We start from the raw sequence: 18,331 nt of genomic DNA on the forward strand, positions 1-18,331 counted from the left end.
GTTGTATCATCCAAATAGTTGTGCACGGTCAGTCCTCTCTCTGCTGTCATTCAAAACCGGAAGTTGTGATATGACTCCAAAATAAGAGCACATCAAAATAGACTGGGGCTACTGTAACCAAAGTGTTACCATAGTCCAGACCTGGGCATTAAGCAGCTTTGGTTGACTCTAAACGACCGCTTTAAGATAACTTAGGATCACAAAATAAACATATTTTATCATTTTACCTCATGCTTGGACCAAAGCTGCATTTCTTTTATTTTAGAGGTGTTTTTTTATGACAGTTTTTGGCAACCTCACTTTTTCATTGCTTAATCGTAACATTTACTCTTACCAGTCTTACCAGCTTGTCAAAACAATGATATTTATTGATTTTTATAAAGAAATACAATTAATATTTTGCAGAATTGAGTTAAGCATTTTGGCCTGGTCCTCCACAATATTTTCTGTTTCTCATATGGCCCCATGGAAAAAAATAATTGCCCACCCCTGCCATAGACTGTATGTGTGATACCAATGTTGTGACCTGACGAGCCCATGGGCCAGCCTTACCAGACCAGCCAGAACCACAGGCTTTGACAAAACTTTACAAAGGTGATTATTTATTTATGTATTTATGTGTTTATGTATTTATTTAGTTTATTTAGGAGACAGGGCCAGTGTACAATATAGACTTAGACTAAGACAAACTTTATTGATCCACACGGGAAATTATTTGAAACGAGGGAAATTATTTGATATACATACATATACATTATAATATACAATATGCATTAACCTTATCAGGAGAGATGCACTGTGCCAGGTTATAGCACTAGAGTCCCTGGTGCATGTTTTTTTTAGGATGATTCCAGCAGAATGCATAAGGGACTGGCTGGTCAGGCAAGTGCTTCCTCATAGTTTCACATTCCTGGGTGATTAGGAAATTCATTTAAAAGAAAACATTTGTACAGAGTTTTACAGTGATGTCACAATATGTACATGCTATTAGAAGTATAAAACTCATTTCAGCTGTAGCAAATGGGAGATAAATTAGTGACTTTCTTAAAAAAAAATAATAATAATAATCTATGTAATCTTAAATTAGAGTGATCAGATTTTCAAAACAAAAAACTAGGACATCCCTGGTTTGTGGTGTTTGGTAATAATAAAATTCAGTATAAGTCACATTTTCTTTGAGTTTTGGTCATTTTCAAGCAGCTTTTCTGTATTTTACCTTAAAAAAATGACAATGTATGCCTTTTCTTTTTTTCTTTCTTTTTTTTTTACTGTTGGCAGGTATCAGATTGGTCAAAAATAGCGACTCCTGGAACATTTTTTGTATAAAACTGGGTCAAATCTAGGACATGGGACACAGGGCTCAAATTTGGGACCGTCCTGGGAAAATAGGAAGGTCTAATCACCTTATCTTGAATGCTTAAAATGTTAGGAAGGGGAGTGCTACAACAGCAGAGACGTAAATGGAAAAATCTCCCGCCATGAGGTTAGCGCGCAGTAGTGGCTTGAGCCTGCAGGGGGCGCACTGGACACACTCATCACAGTACACAGGAGCGGACAGCGGAGAGCTTTGTGCTGAAAACTAACCCAACCTGTGTCATACAAATGAATTAAAACGGCCTACTTAAAAGGTAAATACATGCTGGGAAGTGTTTGATGGTGTGCGGCGTCTTTTAGCGTATCAGTATGGAGAAATTGTAATTATTTTGCATTGTTGGTGTGTTCAAAACCATCTGTGAGGGCAAGTTGTGGAGAGGAGGCTCAGGGCGGCCGTAGCAGCCCTTCGTAATCTAGCGGCAGTCCACAGCGATGCTTGAAGTTCAGAAAGATTGTGACAAGTAAACTGGCTTTATTTTAAACTTAATAAAGTAGTCGGATTGGATTTAAAACACATAGATTGGTCATAAACGTGGCTGCATGAACAAGTAATCATAGCATTTATAGTTCCCTCTGGGTTAGTCTGAGATGTGGTGAGCACCTGAATAGTTTGCGGCCTAAGCTAACCAGTTAGCATTTTAGCCACTTTTTGCGGCTACTAACTCTTCCTTCCCTCAAAAAGCTAAGTGTTTGTCCAGCGATGTGATGGAGAGCTAATTTGATTACAGAAGACTGGACCGCGCCATGAAAACCCATCTTATATGATTAAAACACATTACGATTGTAGTGATGATTTGGTCGGTTCTGCGCTCTTCTGTGTTGGGGTTTTAGCCACACGCTGTAGCTTTTACATTGTACTGTGTAATTGGCTGTAATGTTGCAGTTATAAAAGTTGACGCAGAGTATCATATGCACTCGTTTAAAAGAAAATGGCATGCTATTTGAAAAGAGGTGTAACAATATAGATTTTTGTCAAGAGCGGTGGTGTGGTTGTACTGAACTTTTGTTTTGTGACCCATAGAGGCCAGTAAAAGACCGTGTGAACCGCACATCCAAAACAAGCATGGACTTCCCACAGCAGCAGAGAGCAGCAGGGGATGGGAAGGTGGTGTACCCCCCCGGAGTAAAGGAGATCACGGACAAAATCAGCAATGATGAAGTTGTAAAGCGACTAAAGGTAAATAAATACATTTACAAACATTATGTATTGAGTTGTATAACCCACACCATACAGATTCCCCCCATTCCCCTCTTTGACCCCAATCCCAGTCGTCCTGTCAAGCAATTCAAAGCATTATGAAGTCAGCTGTTTGATCATGGACTTAATTATAGTCTTCTTGGTTGGCTTCTTGGTGTCTCATTTATTGGTTGGACAGTTTTTCCACTGTTAATTGTAAGCTTCTGTTAACGGTTGTACATGATGTAAAATCTGTGTTTGAAAGTATAATCTAGCTGAAACCTAGAAGGGCATTTGATTAAACCTGTATCAACCATAATCAAACTCTGTTATGCGATTTGGCAATAATGACTGATAATCTTGGTTGTAACTTGGAAAGTATCTGTTGAGATATAATATGGATATCTTATACGTTTTTGTGCTTTTGTATCCTGTTGGGGAAGATGCATCTTCAGTTTCAATGTCCTGGGACTCTAATGTTTATGAATGATGCAAAGTTCTCATTCAGAGGGGGGTTGGTTGTTTACCTGCTTTACATGGGAGTCTTTGTGTTGACTTTGTCAGTAGCATCAATGCATTGTTTTAACAAAAACCCTCATGTCTATATTGATCTTTGTACTCTGCACACTATTAAGCTGTGGTTATTCCTATAGTATTACAGAGAATAATGTATGTATAGATTAAGTGTTTACAGAAAGCCGGGTGAGGGTAAAAGGCATAAACTGGCCCACTGAGGAGAGAAGCAGCTTGTATTAAGATAAATACAATGGTAACTAGTAGGGATGGGGCAAGATCTTGCGAGATAAAATTGACGGAAGACTGTGCACACATGTGGAGAACAATATTTTCCAACAGCTATATTTGGAATGAACAAAAGAGAAACAACTGTGTTTATAATGAGAGTAACCAATATAAAATGAGGCCTAATTGAGAACATTTATGTAATATAAATTATGTTAAAATTTCATCTTGTTCTTGAAGACCCAATCTTGTGTCTCGTTTTATGGTTGCGTTGTACCCCTCGTAATTAGCTGTGTTGTGACAGCATTTGATCCCTAATTTGATCAGAGCATGACTGGTGTATCATGTGACATTTATTGCGAGAGCAAAGGATTTATCTCATTTATTTATCAGCTTTGAGTTATTAGTCACTGCACTGATGAAAGCAGGAGAGGATTCTGGTAAAGCACCCAGAGTGTGTGCACTGTTTGTAATTACATAAAAAAATTTCCCTCACTCTGTTTTGAACAAGTCCCTAAAATGCACTTAAGACCTCTTTATTCAAGGAGATTATCTATTCCTGTCTTAAGGGGGTGTGTTTTGTGACTGGTGGCATGGACCGGCCAGTCTGGACCAAATACTTTTTGTTCCTTTTTGTTTCTTGTGCAACAGCAGCTTTGGTGCAGTCGGCACTATGCACTTCCCTGGTTTGGAACGCATCGTTATGGAGAGACAGTATCTGGCCGTGTCACTTCCACTGTTCCTTTGTCAGTAAACGAAAATTAAAATATCCTTGAGCCAAGCTTTTATCATGATTTGTGTACAATTGTTGCTTTATATTTTGAGATTGACCCGATAAAGTGTACTGCTTCACAGAAGTAAAGCATAAGAGATACATTTGTTAATATTTATAAATGTATAATATTTATAGAGCTCAAGATGGACAGTAAAAAAAGCTGCTGGGTCACTGATGTTATATTTATTATACTAGAGTGTCAGAATACTTTTGAATGGACTTTAGTATGTAGCGTCTTAAAATCTATATTGGTGTATAATTAGGCTAAGTGAAAGTTGAGCAGTACCCTTTTAGTATTCAAATAAGTAAATATAAACTTTGAGCTTGCTTCATTCACAAACTTTACTGTAGCTTTTAACTCACTTTTAAATACTTTAAATATTTTCCTAATTTGTAACTGGGGGTGGGTTATATGCCCCAAAAAATCTAAATTTTCTCGGAGCCAGATCATGATTTAGATTTTATTAACATTAGCATGTAAATTCAGTTTTGCTTTTAAGACTTTAAGACTGACTTTTAAAGTCAGGTACTTCTCCTGAGAGTTCTGATTGGTTAAATCCACCTGTCACTCACTCAGAGCCCTACAACGTCAGTCTAATAGGAGGAGAAGCTGAAGAAAGTCCCTTAATTTGAGTTGAATTAAACAGAGAAGCTCTGAATAACAAAATAACGATTTCTCTAGTAGTACATGTTCACAGGGATGAGATCACGATTCATTATAGCCTCATCTCCACTGGTTCACTTTGGAGCAGATCCGTATGGGTGTCTCAACGGTCTAAAGTGAGACTTACCTCAGAAGTGGTCCCTGGAGGGGTACTATCCGGGCTGTACCAATACGATACTGATATCAGATCATGCATCCAATATCCTTATTGCACATATCATGTTGTAATAAGACAATTTACTTTATGTGAACTTACATTTAGGTGAAGCTTTTCAGTAGTTACTTGTGGGATAAATATCAGCTACATAACACATTTGGATCAGTTCTGTCTTGTTTTTATTTTTGTTCTAAAGGAAATTAATGACCAAATGAGATGATTGGACAAGAGAGAACAGAGTCAGAGATGGTAAAAATAATAATTTCTCACCAAATACTGATTTTATTTTGTGAATAAACTGTTTTTCCAGTTATGGAAACAACCAAAGCTAGCACAAATGCAACAGCTCTGTATGGATGCACGCCAACCATAAAAAGATCAGATATTTCCAGTGCATAATGCATCTACCATGAGCTACTCCCAGTGCATTACTAAAAGAGAGGTTAAAACATTGCACAGAGAAATTAAATAAATGCAGAAAACTGCAGATAAGCCAGTACTGTGGCTTTAGCCTCATCTCGAGCCACAGACATGGAATTGTCTTTCTGTGAATTACTGAGATGGGCCATGCAACTATGAGTACAATTCAGAAGAAAACATGAGTTATGTTTGGGTGACGTCAGTTGCTCACATAGCAGAATCCTGTCCCTGGACCCGGAGCCATATTTGAAGCACAGAAACCCAACTCGGCTAGAGGGAACAATACCAGACACCCACTTCAATGTGGGCTTGAGCGGACTGTGCCAGTGGAAAGAGGCTGTATCACCCAGCCCTATGTGACTATTGTTTGCTGCAGTCCGTTTATGTTTACTGTATCAGAATAAGAAGGATTTTTGGACTGGCAGCTTGGTTTTTCCAGGAAATGCATTCTCTGGTGGGCCTTCGTGATGACTGAACTGATGGTGGGCACTGGGCACTCACTTGAGGTTGTGCGTGATGGTGGTGCCGAGGGAGCGACAGGAGTCCAGGTTGTTGTCACGAGCCGGTCCATCTCCTTCCTGCAGGCAGACTCATGGACATTGGAGAGGAGCCCAGTGAGAGTGGTGTCATCTGCAAACTTGGTTAGTTTTACAGAATCATGGCTGGAGGTGCAGCAGTTGGTGTACAGGGAGAAGAGCAGAGCAGAAAGCACACAGGCCTGTGGAGATCCTGTGTCCAAGACATTCTTCCCCAGCTGCACACGTTGCCTTTGTCTGTCAGGAAGTCTGTGCCCAATGTTGCCTCTGGACATTCATTCTGTGATAATTATGTAAAGTCATCTGAGCACTGTGTAGCTTGTCAGTGGCACTAGCACTGGCTGCTTTTGTAGACTATTAAACTTAAGGGCAATTTGATTGTGTGAATGTAGCTCTAGACAGTGGAGGCAAACCTTATTTTTCCAATCTAAAACATGGCATGTTTTTTAAAATGTAAAGACTTTGTCTGTTAGTACCATAGACTATACAATCTATGGTTAGTGAGCCTTCACTTAAGATTTATTTTAATTGATTTTAGTATAAAATCTCCCCTACCTGCAAAATGGAAACCCCCATAGAGTCACTGAAAAGTTTTTTATTATTATTATTATTGTTCACCTGAGCAAAATGGACATTTGTATTTTTCTGATTAAAGAGGGATTATTGCATTTCTGTGGGGTACAAATTTTTACTTTATAACATATTTAGATAACCATGTTACCTTTTGTTTTGAAAATGCTATATTAGCCAAAACAACTTATTAAAATGCGGAATTTGTTTCAGTCCTCACTTCCCTTGCTAAGTCACTCCCCACTTCACAGTGTGCATTCCTTTAATGAAAGTATTACATATCACATCAAGTTTGTGAAGTTATAGTAGTATATTGTATTAAATACTGTATATTTATGAAAAATTGGGTTGTGTAGGCTTGTGGGGTGAGCCTTGCTCAAGAACCGTGGACCCATACCACTAACCATAATTGGGGTTCAAATAGTGCCCAGGAGAGATCACAAGATTACTCAAACATGCATGGATGACATGTAAAACCACTTCAGGCTTGTTTTGAACATTATAATATGGTAGAAAGCTCAAGTTTTGCATAATACCATCTCTCTAATAATCATGGAAAACATTGTTAAAAACTCATAAAAGTTGATTTTGCATAATGTATATAAATATATCCGGCTGCAGACAGTTATTTTCAGTAAACATTTTCCCCTGGCTGTAGCTGAAGGAGCTGTGACTGTGTGTGTGGAACAGAGTGAGTAGTTTGTGGCACTGCTGCCCCTCCCCCATCCCGGCTCTGCATTCTTCCTGCAGACATAGCTTTCCACACTACCTGGTTGTTACCGTAATAACTAAATAGTGGTTTAAAATGACATTTCAAAATGCTTATTTGTAGTCTGGAGGGCAGCTTCATTACTGATTCAGAGGTACTGTTATTGTCTGGTGTGATGGATCTAATGCACATTTCTTTAAAGGGGCACTAATATTGAGGAAAGTCATAATTTTTACATACAGTGAATGAACTTGTACCAGTGTAATGTGATGTGCAACTGCTCAAATGAAAGTAGGTCAAGGTATGACCATGCACTTTGCTCTTTGGTGTTGGTGCTTGTTCTCCATCTCTGATAACCACATCAAATCTCCTCCTCACCTTTCTGAGTAACTGAAAAACTGTTGGCTAATGCTTGCTAGCTTGTGACTAATTCTGTGTGAGAGACTTGTTTAACATCACAAATCATCTCACCTGTTGTGGTTACAACTAAGTCGGCTCTTTATGGTCAGATTGTGTTCTAAGCTCAGGTTAAAGTCGGCTGAAATGTTGACTTCGACTGCAAAGTACACACTTGATCAGAATCTCTTTTATTGCTCTTCTCAGTGAACAAAATTCACAACCTTGGAACTTGCTTTTCAGCTTCTTACTACTTATTTATTAAATTAAGGTGTTTATATCTTTAGGATTTATTGTAACAATACTGAAATGTCTTTTTCTTGAATGAAAAGATGGTGGTGAAGACGTATATGGACATGGACCAAGACTCTGAGGAGGAGAAGCAGCAGTACCTCGGCCTGGCTCTGCACCTTGCCTCTGACTTCTTCCTCAGAAACCCAAATAAGGATGTGCGCCTCCTGGTGGCGTGTTGTTTGGCTGACATCTTCAGGATATATGCCCCCGAGGCTCCCTACACCTCCCATGACAAACTCAAGGTGAAATAACTGACAGGAAATTTGCAGCTAAAATATTGAATGTTTAAAATGTAGATTCCATGGTGATGACTTTATTTTTGGGCCTATAGGAGATTTTTTTATTCATCACTCGGCAATTAAAAGGCTTGGAAGACACTAAGAGTCCTCAGTTCAACAGATACTTCTACTTGCTGGAGGTAACACTTTTTTGAATAACTAAACCTAAAGAGTTAATCAGCGGTCAATATATAAACATGATTTTTTTCACTCATTTTTCAGAACTTGGCATGGGTCAAGTCCTACAACATATGTTTTGAATTGGAGGACTGCAATGAAATATTTATCCAGCTTTTTAAAACACTCTTCTCTGTTATTAAGTAAGTAACTTAAAGGTGCACTATGTAACTTTTTGTTTGGGGGTCTGTTGCCTTCTTGTGTCTGTGGATATGTCATTGCTCTGCCTGGAATGTTCCACGGTATGACACTAAACAGCTCTAGCTTACATTTATTCAGTTACAGGTGGTTTTATAGCTCAGGAATACTTGGGGAAAAAAAACATTCTGACTGAGCGGGGTTGCGTCACCACTGATCTCACCTGTAATTTGGTCTTATTTATAAGAAGCTACTCTTAGCTTTGTCAAAAATATTTTTCTTTACTAAATAATTCCGTATATCTTGCCTCATATATGTGATGTATTATATAAAAATGTAGAAAGTAGTAAAATTAAATGAAGAAAAAGAGAAAAAACACATTGATTGAGGGTGTGTGTCCAAACTTTTTATTGGTAGTGTGAATAAAACTAATACAATTTGCATTTGATTCCAATGTCCACAGTAACAGCCATAACCAGAAGGTGCAGCTTCATATGATGGACCTGATGAGTTCAATCATCATGGAGGGAGATGGAGTCACACAAGAGCTGCTCGATACCATCCTCATTAACCTCATACCTGCACACAAGGTAGAAAAACAATGAGAAACTAACTGTGGACTAAATGCGACCTATTTAGAATGAATATAAAGTCATAATAATAACTTTTTTTACAGAATTTGAACAAACAGGCCTATGACCTTGCAAAAACGCTGTTGAAGAGAACGGTTCAAACTATAGAGGCATGCATCGCAAATGTAAGAGTTAAATTAAATACAAAAATAACAAATTCTGTTTATAAGTTCACCACATTCTGTACCTAACTAGTTGACATGGCTTAACATTTTGTCTCCATAGTTTTTTAATCAAGTTTTAGTGATGGGAAAGTCATCAGTCAGTGACCTTTCAGAGCATGTGTTTGACCTCATCCAAGAACTTTTTGCCATCGACCCAATGCTGCTCACCTCAGTCATGCCTCAGCTGGAGTTTAAACTTAAGGTAACTACTAACCCATAAGTCGCACTCTGAACTCAACAAACCAGTCTGCATCTGTTATATGTTTCTGTCATGTTACACAAAAGTGCATTATACCAGCATTCATTTCAGAATATGTATTTTCTTTTTTTGGTTCTTGGGCTCTTTCGGTCATTTATGAGCTGAATAATCACATACTAATTTTGACTGACAATGTTGGATGACTCACAGAGCAATGATGGTGAAGAGCGCTTGGCTGTGGTGCGGTTGTTGGCAAAGCTGTTTGGGGCTAAAGACTCAGAATTGGCCTCTCAGAACAGGCCTTTGTGGCAGTGCTTTTTAGGACGGTGAGTTTCATGCAAAAATACAAAGAGCCATTACACTATCTCGCGCATGTTGGCCTTATTAACTATATTTGTCCCTTGAGTCAAATCTCAGGGTTTTGTGTGTTGTGATACTGATTGTAAATGCTTCTTCAAAGGTTCAATGACATCCATGTTCCAGTGAGACTGGAGTGTGTGAAATTTGCCAGTCACTGCCTCATGAATCACCCAGACCTGGCCCGGGATCTCACAGGCAAATGCTGACTACTTTGTTCATAATGACAGATGTAATCAAAGTGTTTCATGTTTGTGTAAATGTTGCTGTTTTCTTTTACATTTTCCAATCAGAATACTTAAAAGTACGCTCCCATGACCCTGAAGAAGCCATCCGTCATGATGTCATTGTCACCATAATCAACGCTGGAAAGAAAGATCTCAACTTGGTCAATGACCAGCTGTTGGGATTTGTTCGGGAACGGACCTTAGACAAGAGGGTGAGCTCAAAGTTCTTCATATGCAGAATTCTCCTGAGAATAGTTTTTTCTGAAAGTGGATGGTTGTGATAATTTTCTGTTGTAGGCCCACAATCTACAATAGTCGGTTGTAGTTGGTGTAATTGGTGTTTTATCAATAGAAATTATGGAGGAAAACCATTATAAAGCACATACAAAAGATGTTACATAATCCCACCCCATTTAAAAAATGTAGGACTGTATTCCTATGTGTAAATGCAATTATTAGTGCATTTAATAAGTCTTAATTCTCTTTGATTACAGTGGCGAGTGCGTAAGGAGGCTATGATGGGTTTAGCTCAGCTTTATAAAAAATACTGCCTTCATCATGAGGCCGGTAAAGACTCTGCCTTGAAGATCAGCTGGATCAAAGACAAACTGTTACACATCTACTATCAGAACAGCATCGATGACAAGTGAGTCCAACATCTTTTATTTATGTTTTAAATCATTCATGATTCATTAAGCTAATTCACAAAAGGCACTAAACATCTTAAACATTTGTGTCCTTCAGATTATTAGTGGAAAAGATCTTTGCTCAGTACATGGTTCCCCACAATCTGGACACTGAGGAAAAGATGAAGTGTCTATATTACCTCTACGCCTGTTTGGACACAAATGCTGTCAAGTCAGTAAAGCCAGCAGATCTACATTAATGCCAGTGTTCAACAGTCATATTTACAACTCTCTTGTTTTTCTCTGAAGAGCCCTGAATGAGATGTGGAAGTGTCAAAATACACTTCGAGCCCTTGTCAAAGAGCTGCTGGACCTTCACAAGCTTCCTGTGGTAAGTATCACTAGTACAATCCAGTTATATTCACAAGCTTGTAGTATTCACCATATATGGTCTTTACTTTCTTTTGTAGTCTGAAGCCAATAACACAGCCATGCTTGGGAAGCTGATGAATATAGCCAGTAAGTTTTAGTCATTGCCTTTGCTGTCTGATTTTTATTTTATTATTTAAAGGTCTATATTATGCAAAATTGACTCTTGTGAGCTTTAAAGCTATAAGTTATAACGTTTTTACCTCATCAAAAACTTACCCACAGGCTTCACATTTTCTAGCAGATGGTTTTATAGAGAGTTATAATGTTATTACCTCTTCAAAACTGGAGTTGTGTTTTATTTCATTCACAGATCTTTGAGTAAGTCTCATTATTAGTCCATCTACTTCTGAAAATGCTCTTGTCCACCTTGTAATGTCATGCAGCTGTAGTCTTCATGTTCACAGCTACCTTTGGCCTTTAGTTCAGTAGAGATTACCAATTCTAGGACTGAAATTATCCAATTGATTCTAGTGAAGGTGTATGGAGTTTAAAAACACAGTGGAGCACTTCCTTTATTACCACATGACATCACAAGCTAGAACAGAGTATTTTCCGTTTGAGAGTCTAAATATGCAGGATTTGTGTGTTAAACAATACACAACTCCAAGTATGTTTTGACAAGTCAACAACATTATAACAGTCCAGAAAATGAATTGTAATGTAATAGTAATATGGTCCTTTTAATTCAGTCTTGGCTTGTGTCATTATTCAAACAAACAAATTCTATATTCAGAAAACTTGCCTGATGCTGGAAAGGCCCAAGATTTCATGAAGAAATTCAATCAGGTTCTGGGTGAAGACGAGAAACTCAGAGGACAACTTGAAATGTTGATCAGCCCAACATGCTCCTGCAAACAGGCTGAAGTCTGTGTGGTAAGAAAGAAATACAACTATACTAGAAAGTCACAAGATCTGACGCTTTGTATGTTATGATAAAGCATATGGGGTAATTGTGTTTTTTTGTTTTTTGCAGAGAGAAATCACAAGAAAGCTAACATTTCCAAAACAGCCGACCAACCCATTTCTAGAGATGGTCAAATTCCTTTTGGAACGCATTGCCCCTGTGCATATAGACTCAGAAGCCATCAGGTAAGGGACTATTTATTTATGTATTAGGTTGCTATGACTCTATCCCTAACCCATAAAAACAAAAAATAATGAACTGCTTTGAATGTTCTATATTGACCTATAAAAAGAAAAATTTTTATTGATGGAGACACCTAGTGGTAGTGAAGTGCGAATGCAGGGAAACTTCCTGTATTTAAATTTATAATATGTAATACAATATTCCTTTTTCAGTGCCCTTGTGAAGCTGTTGAACAAATCTATTGAGGGAACAGCTGATGACGATGAGGAAGGTGTCACTCCAGACACAGCAATTCGTGCCGGACTTGAACTCCTCAAGGTACGTAGGAAAAGTCTGATACAACCTTCACCAGCATAAAACCCAACTGTCTTATTCATCTCTCCTCACAGGTCCTGTCGTTCACTCATCCAACTGCCTTCCACTCTGCAGAGACCTACGAGTCTTTACTCCAGTGTCTAAAGATGGAGGATGACAAAGTGGCCGAAGCTGCAATCCAAATATTTAGGAATACTGGGCAGAAAATTGAGGCAGAGCTCCCACAGATAAGATCGTAAGACAAACCAAAATATTAAGTTGTGCTGTAACGTTAATGATATTGTATTTTTAGTGGTGAATTCGGTGATGGTAAAATTTATGTATTGGTTTTTTTTTTTTTTAGCACTCTGATTCCCATCCTGCATCAGAAAGCAAAGCGTGGAACTCCTCATCAAGCTAAACAAGCTGTAAACTGCATACATGCCATTTTCAACAACAAAGAAGTGCAGCTGGCACAAATCTTTGAAGTAAGACAGTGATATAATGAATTATGCTCTAATATTATATAGATATGGTTTACTAAAAGGAGATTGTGTGTCCAACAGCCACTCTCTCGCAGTCTGAACGCTGATGTCCCAGAACAGCTCATCACTCCCCTCGTGTCCCTCGGTCACATCGCGATGCTCGCTCCAGATCAGTTTGCTTCACCCATGAAGTCCATTGTGGCCAACTTCATTGTAAAGGACCTGCTCATGAATGACAGAGTATGTATGCTATCATATACCTATTGGTAATTTCACAATAACACTGACTAAGCATCACCTAATATCAGGCTGTAAAGTTGATATACTTTTTATTCTCATCTTCAGACAGTGGGAAACAAAAATGGCAAATTGTGGTCCACAGATGAAGAAGTCTCACCTGAGGTTTTAGCTAAAGTAAGTTTCTTTTTCTTCTCTTTCTGTCTCTCTTTACGTGAGAACATTGCTTTACTTTAGTTTTTCTTTTAACTTCTTCAGGTACAGGCCATCAAGCTTCTTGTACGTTGGTTATTAGGCATGAAAAATAACCAGTCCAAGTCTGCAAACTCCACTCTTCGTCTGCTGTCTGCCATGCTGGTCAGTGAAGGGGATCTCACTGAGCAGAAAAAGATTAGGTACAGAATATTTTGATACTATTATTAAGTAATTTTCTTTATTAAATATTCATAATAAAGGTGTAAGTGAAATGTAAGTTATTCTGGCTTTGTGTTTCCAGCAAATCTGACATGTCTCGCCTGAGGTTGGCAGCAGGAGGTGCTATTATGAAGTTGGCCCAAGAACCTTGTTACCATGACATCATTACACCTGAACAGTTCCAGCTCTGTGGCCTTGTTATCAATGTCAGTCTGTGCATATTTCACTACCACTTCATAATAAATTTCATTTAATTTCTAGTCTATTTAAATTATGTACTTGTCTTTTTTTTTTCTTTTTTTTTTAGGATGAGTGCTATCAGGTGCGGCAGATCTATGCTCAGAAGTTGCACCTGGCACTTGTCAAACTGGCGTTGCCCCTGGAGTACCTGGCAGTCTTTGCCCTCTGTGCCAAAGACCCAGTGAAGGAGCGCCGTGCCCACGCCCGACAGTGCCTCCTCAAAAACATCTCCGTCCGCAGAGAGTTCATCAAGCAGAACGCCACAACTCAGGGTCAGTGATTTGAGCTAACGGAAGATTGACTGTGGTTTGAGAAAATGGTCTGATTCAAAGTTTTCTCTCATTAGATAAAATGGTTTCTCTACTTCCTGAGTATGTTGTTCCATACATGATCCACCTCCTGGCTCATGATCCGGACTTTACTAAACCACAGGAATACGACCAGCTCAAAGACATAAAAGAGTGAGTATTTTCTATGTGTGTTTATTAGAAGTTAGTTAAAATGAGAACAGCTGGACTTAGCTTTTTGAAGCCAACATTTCAACAGCTTCTTCAGGGCTGGATGTCACTAAAGAATCACCACCTACCAATCTGATAGCAAAACATTGCCTTCAAAAAGCTAAGAAAATCCACTTGTTTTTGTTTTAACTCACCTTTGATATCTTATTCTTGGATGTCTCAAAATTTGCATCAGTTATTTATGTTTAAGTTTGTATTTCCTGTGATATAATATAAATGTATGTGCAGGTGCCTGTGGTTTATGCTTGAAGTGCTGATGACCAAGAATGAGAACAACAGTCACGCCTTTTTAAGAAAAATGGTAGAGAATATTAAACAGACCAAGGATGCACAGTCTCCAGATGATGTAAAAGCCAATGAGGTGAGCACTAAATACATTTTTAACACAAAATCAAAATTTGGGGTTTAAAACTGAAGATTATTTTCATGTTTACAGAAACTATATGTAGTCTGTGATGTTGCCCTTTTCGTCATTGCCAACAAGAGTACGGCTTGTCATCTGGACTCTCCAAAAGATCCTATTCTACCCTCAAAGTTTTTTATTGCGCAGGACAAGGTAAAAATCTGTTATATTTTTTATTGTAAATTGTCTGACATTATAATTCTACTGAAAAAAGTCCTAATCTCTGTGCATTATCCATTTAAACCAAACAGGACTTCCAAAATGATAAAGAATATCTGTCTGCTGAAATGAGACAAATGCTGCTGACTGGAAAGGTAAAAACTGTCTCCAAATCATCAGCAGCCTCTTTACAGTATTTATTTTTTGTACATTGGGATTAAGTTAGGATCTCTTTCCTATTCAAGCCAAAACCAGCGCCAGTTTTGGGAGCTGTCAACAAGCCCATCACAGTACCGGGGAAGAGAGTCTTTCCCAAAATCGTCACATCTTCAGACATAACCAGCAACAGCAGCACTAACTCCCCACTGACTTCAACAACCATCAACAAAAACAGGTACAAAATATTACTCTGGTGAGCTCCTATACTGAATTGTATTGACTGAAATGTTTGATTATTCTTGTGTATAATGTTTCCACAGTAGCAATACAACCATCCAGACATCCGAGAGCAGAGCACAAGAAAACAATGAGAACCCTGTGAAAAAGAAGGACGAAGCAAAGAAGGTACAAACTAATTATTTTATTACATTATAAAGATTCATATGGGACAACAGCAGAAATGAGAAGGTATGGATTGAGGTAGTCTAGATTTAGGAGTGAATCCATAAAAGATAGTTTTCTGTAAAGCTGTGCAGTTGCCATGTCCCCTTTTAGTTGAGTAATCAATCAACAGGGCAAATCTTTATGCGACCAAGAATTTCTTTAGTTGACTACAGCCCTACTGCACTCACCCCTGACATCAACATCGACATCAGTAGCTCACACATCACAGTATAATATAATATCAAAGAGCAAAAATATAAATGGTAATAATAAATTTAAAATAAGTAGCAAAAATGGCAAGTTACTCAAGTCAGACTTTAATCTATTCTGCATTTTAACACAATCTGACCAGAAAGAGCTGACTTGGTTGGAAGAACAACAGATGACCTGATTTATGCTGTTAAACAACTTTCCTACACATACCTGCTTTTTCAATAACTGTTAAAAACCGGTCTAAACTCACAAAGGTAACACACACAGCTGCTAAAATCATAGGACTGTCCACACCCAACCTTGCAGATTGTAACAACAGGGACATTGGACGCATTGCACTCTCCATAGAACAGGGCCGCAGTCACCCACCACAGGAACACCTCACCCCTCTGCCGTCACCCCTCTGCCCTCAGAACAGAGGCACGGGGCGATCAGGTGCAGGAGGTCACGCTTTGGCAGAGGCCTGATCCCCTCCACCATCACATTTCTGAACAGGCTCCGCTGAGTGCACTGTAATGTCTATTGTAATGTGTCTGTGTGTGCATTGTTGTGCTGTGTTGTTGCTGTATATGTCAAACAAGCTCTGTGTGCTTGAAAATGAATTTCCCTTTGGGAGCAACAAAAGTCATCAAATTATTGTCACATTTCAGTTAGTCACCTTTTTGTTGAAAAACAATCACCTAAACAGGACCAAGAACTCTCATATTGATCACAGGCAAATGTGTTGTTTAAATCCATTTTATATTTTTGATTTTCAGACTATTTAAAAACCATGATAACCACTATATACATACACATAGACCCACCCAATGTGAAGTCACTGCAAAATATCAATACAGAAATATAGTAAATATATCTCAGCCTCTCATAGACAAGAGGTCATAAGGAGAAAACAATGAAACGCATCCTAATCCTTTTCCAAACTGTTTCAGACTGCTCAGAACACGGCCTCATCAGACGCCTCACCTGCCAAGAGGCGTGGACGTCCCCCAAAGTCGGCCACTGGCGCCGCTGTGGTTGAAAAGGACAAAAATGCTGCAACAGCGGGAGGCGGGGCTGGAAGGGGAAAGAAGAGACCAGCAGAACCCAACGCAGGAGAGTCCATCGACATTAAGGTGTCAAAGCAGCAACAAAATGATGAAGGGACAAAGAGACAGATTGACCTGAGGTAAGAAACAAAGGAAACTCCAAAGCCTCCAGCTGGGAAACCTGCGCAAATAATCAGGAACAGCTGTCTTAAAATGTTTCTAGCTAGCTTTTTGTAAAGTTGCAGTATGAAACGTCTAAGGTGGAGGGGGTGTGCTACTTGCTTGTTTACATGGAGATGTAATTTTGTTGCCTGGATTGTTCCACAGTAGGGCACACATCCCCCTTGGATTTGTTGTTACAGGTGCGTTACAGCCCAAAAATAGCTTAAAAAAACATGAATTCTTACCAAGCACAGGCTTGCTTCTCCATAGATCAGACCATTAACTTGTCTCAATTGTGATTACCAAGTTTATTTCCATACTGTAGAATAAGGCGAACAAGGTAAATAAGGTTAAAACAGGTGGCGAACCTTCCTTCCATCAGAAAAGTTACACAGTGCACCTTTAATTCACGCTAAACTCGGGGCTGAACAGCTCAAGGGACTGGAATTGAGTTCTGAGAGAAACAAAATAAGTGACATAATTGATATAAATAACTCTGGTTATTACAGTAAATAGCAATTCATAGAACCCACAATGCAATGTTTGGCAATACTGGAAATCATCAAAAATCTCCCCACAGCCAACTCTTTGCTGTTTATTTTTTGCTGCTTATGTTATTGACAATTCTGTCAGTGGCATAAAGTAGTTTCAATCTAAAAGCCAAAGCCATCAGTGCTCTGCAGAGCTTCTATTTGTGCGTGTGTGAGAGAGAGAGGAGGGCTGTGTCGTCAGAAGAGTGCTACTGTCACAAATGCAGTGGAAAATACAGCCTACGTTCCACTGGGATTTTTCTGACACTTTGGCAGGATTGGTCGCTGGTTATGGCACACGCCATCCGGAGGAGTGCTACTGCGTCTTCACATCTATGGGGTCCTTTTATCGCCTCCCAGTGATGAGACTGAGCCCACCTAAATGCAAAACTAGACGATTGTCTGAGAAAAGACAGGACCTTATCAGTGTTCCAGAAGAGGATCTGATTTGTTCCCCTGGTTTCTGTTAAATGTTTTTAGATGAACAATTGTGATGACAGACACATGGTTCAAAAGACACCTCAATGAATATAAAATCCAGTAATTGTATTGTCTTTTTTGTTTTGATTTTTGTGCTTTTCTCTTGCAGGTAAATTGGGATTTTCTAGGGGTAAAATCATGTGGAGAAGGGGCCAGACTCTTCATACTTTCCCTGCTCTACATATGCGTTCCTGACTCTAAAGCTTTTAATGGACACATCATGGACCTCTCTAAAAACACACATTTACTCCTGTCATCATAGAGGGTTTTAAATGTCATTGTATGTAGGTCTTATTGAAATCATGTTCATTTTCTTTGTCTGCTTCATTTATGGAGCCATTTTTAAGAGAAAAAAAAAGATGGACATTTTACAAACATTTTAAACTGTTTATTATTGTCGCTTATTAAATTCCCTGGGAATAATCTTAATTCATG

The 18,331-nt window shown here is 38.7% G+C and overlaps 1 protein-coding gene across 2 annotated transcripts; it reads left to right on the top strand.

Annotated features, from left to right (window-relative positions):
- Positions 1 to 1,493: 1,493 nt before the first annotated feature.
- pds5a (PDS5 cohesin associated factor A) lies at positions 1,494 to 18,325 on the top strand. Of its 2 annotated transcripts, none has more exons than XM_020930520.2 (33): positions 1,494 to 1,628; positions 2,396 to 2,551; positions 7,852 to 8,055; positions 8,145 to 8,231; positions 8,314 to 8,411; positions 8,870 to 8,996; positions 9,083 to 9,163; positions 9,264 to 9,404; positions 9,612 to 9,727; positions 9,862 to 9,956; positions 10,052 to 10,197; positions 10,480 to 10,631; positions 10,730 to 10,843; positions 10,921 to 11,002; positions 11,082 to 11,130; positions 11,777 to 11,916; positions 12,017 to 12,132; positions 12,343 to 12,448; positions 12,520 to 12,680; positions 12,789 to 12,912; positions 12,991 to 13,149; positions 13,255 to 13,323; positions 13,405 to 13,541; positions 13,643 to 13,766; positions 13,868 to 14,072; positions 14,147 to 14,261; positions 14,547 to 14,679; positions 14,755 to 14,874; positions 14,973 to 15,035; positions 15,126 to 15,274; positions 15,360 to 15,444; positions 16,629 to 16,864; positions 18,006 to 18,325. In XM_020930520.2, the coding sequence occupies exons 2-33, from the start codon at positions 2,438 to 2,440 to the stop codon at positions 18,007 to 18,009; spliced, it is 3,852 nt and encodes a 1,283-aa protein (XP_020786179.1). In that variant the 5' UTR covers positions 1,494 to 1,628; positions 2,396 to 2,437; the 3' UTR covers positions 18,010 to 18,325. The 2 variants fall into 2 exon arrangements, with proteins under 2 accessions (XP_020786179.1, XP_020786181.1); XM_020930522.2 differs by having other exon boundaries at positions 15,363 to 15,444.
- Positions 18,326 to 18,331: the final 6 nt, after the last annotated feature.

The sequence above is a fragment of the Boleophthalmus pectinirostris genome, unplaced genomic scaffold (assembly GCF_026225935.1).
Source record: "Boleophthalmus pectinirostris isolate CB_2022bp ecotype Guang Dong unplaced genomic scaffold, ASM2622593v1 HiC_scaffold_923, whole genome shotgun sequence".
Classification (NCBI taxonomy): Eukaryota; Metazoa; Chordata; class Actinopteri; order Gobiiformes; family Gobiidae; genus Boleophthalmus; species Boleophthalmus pectinirostris.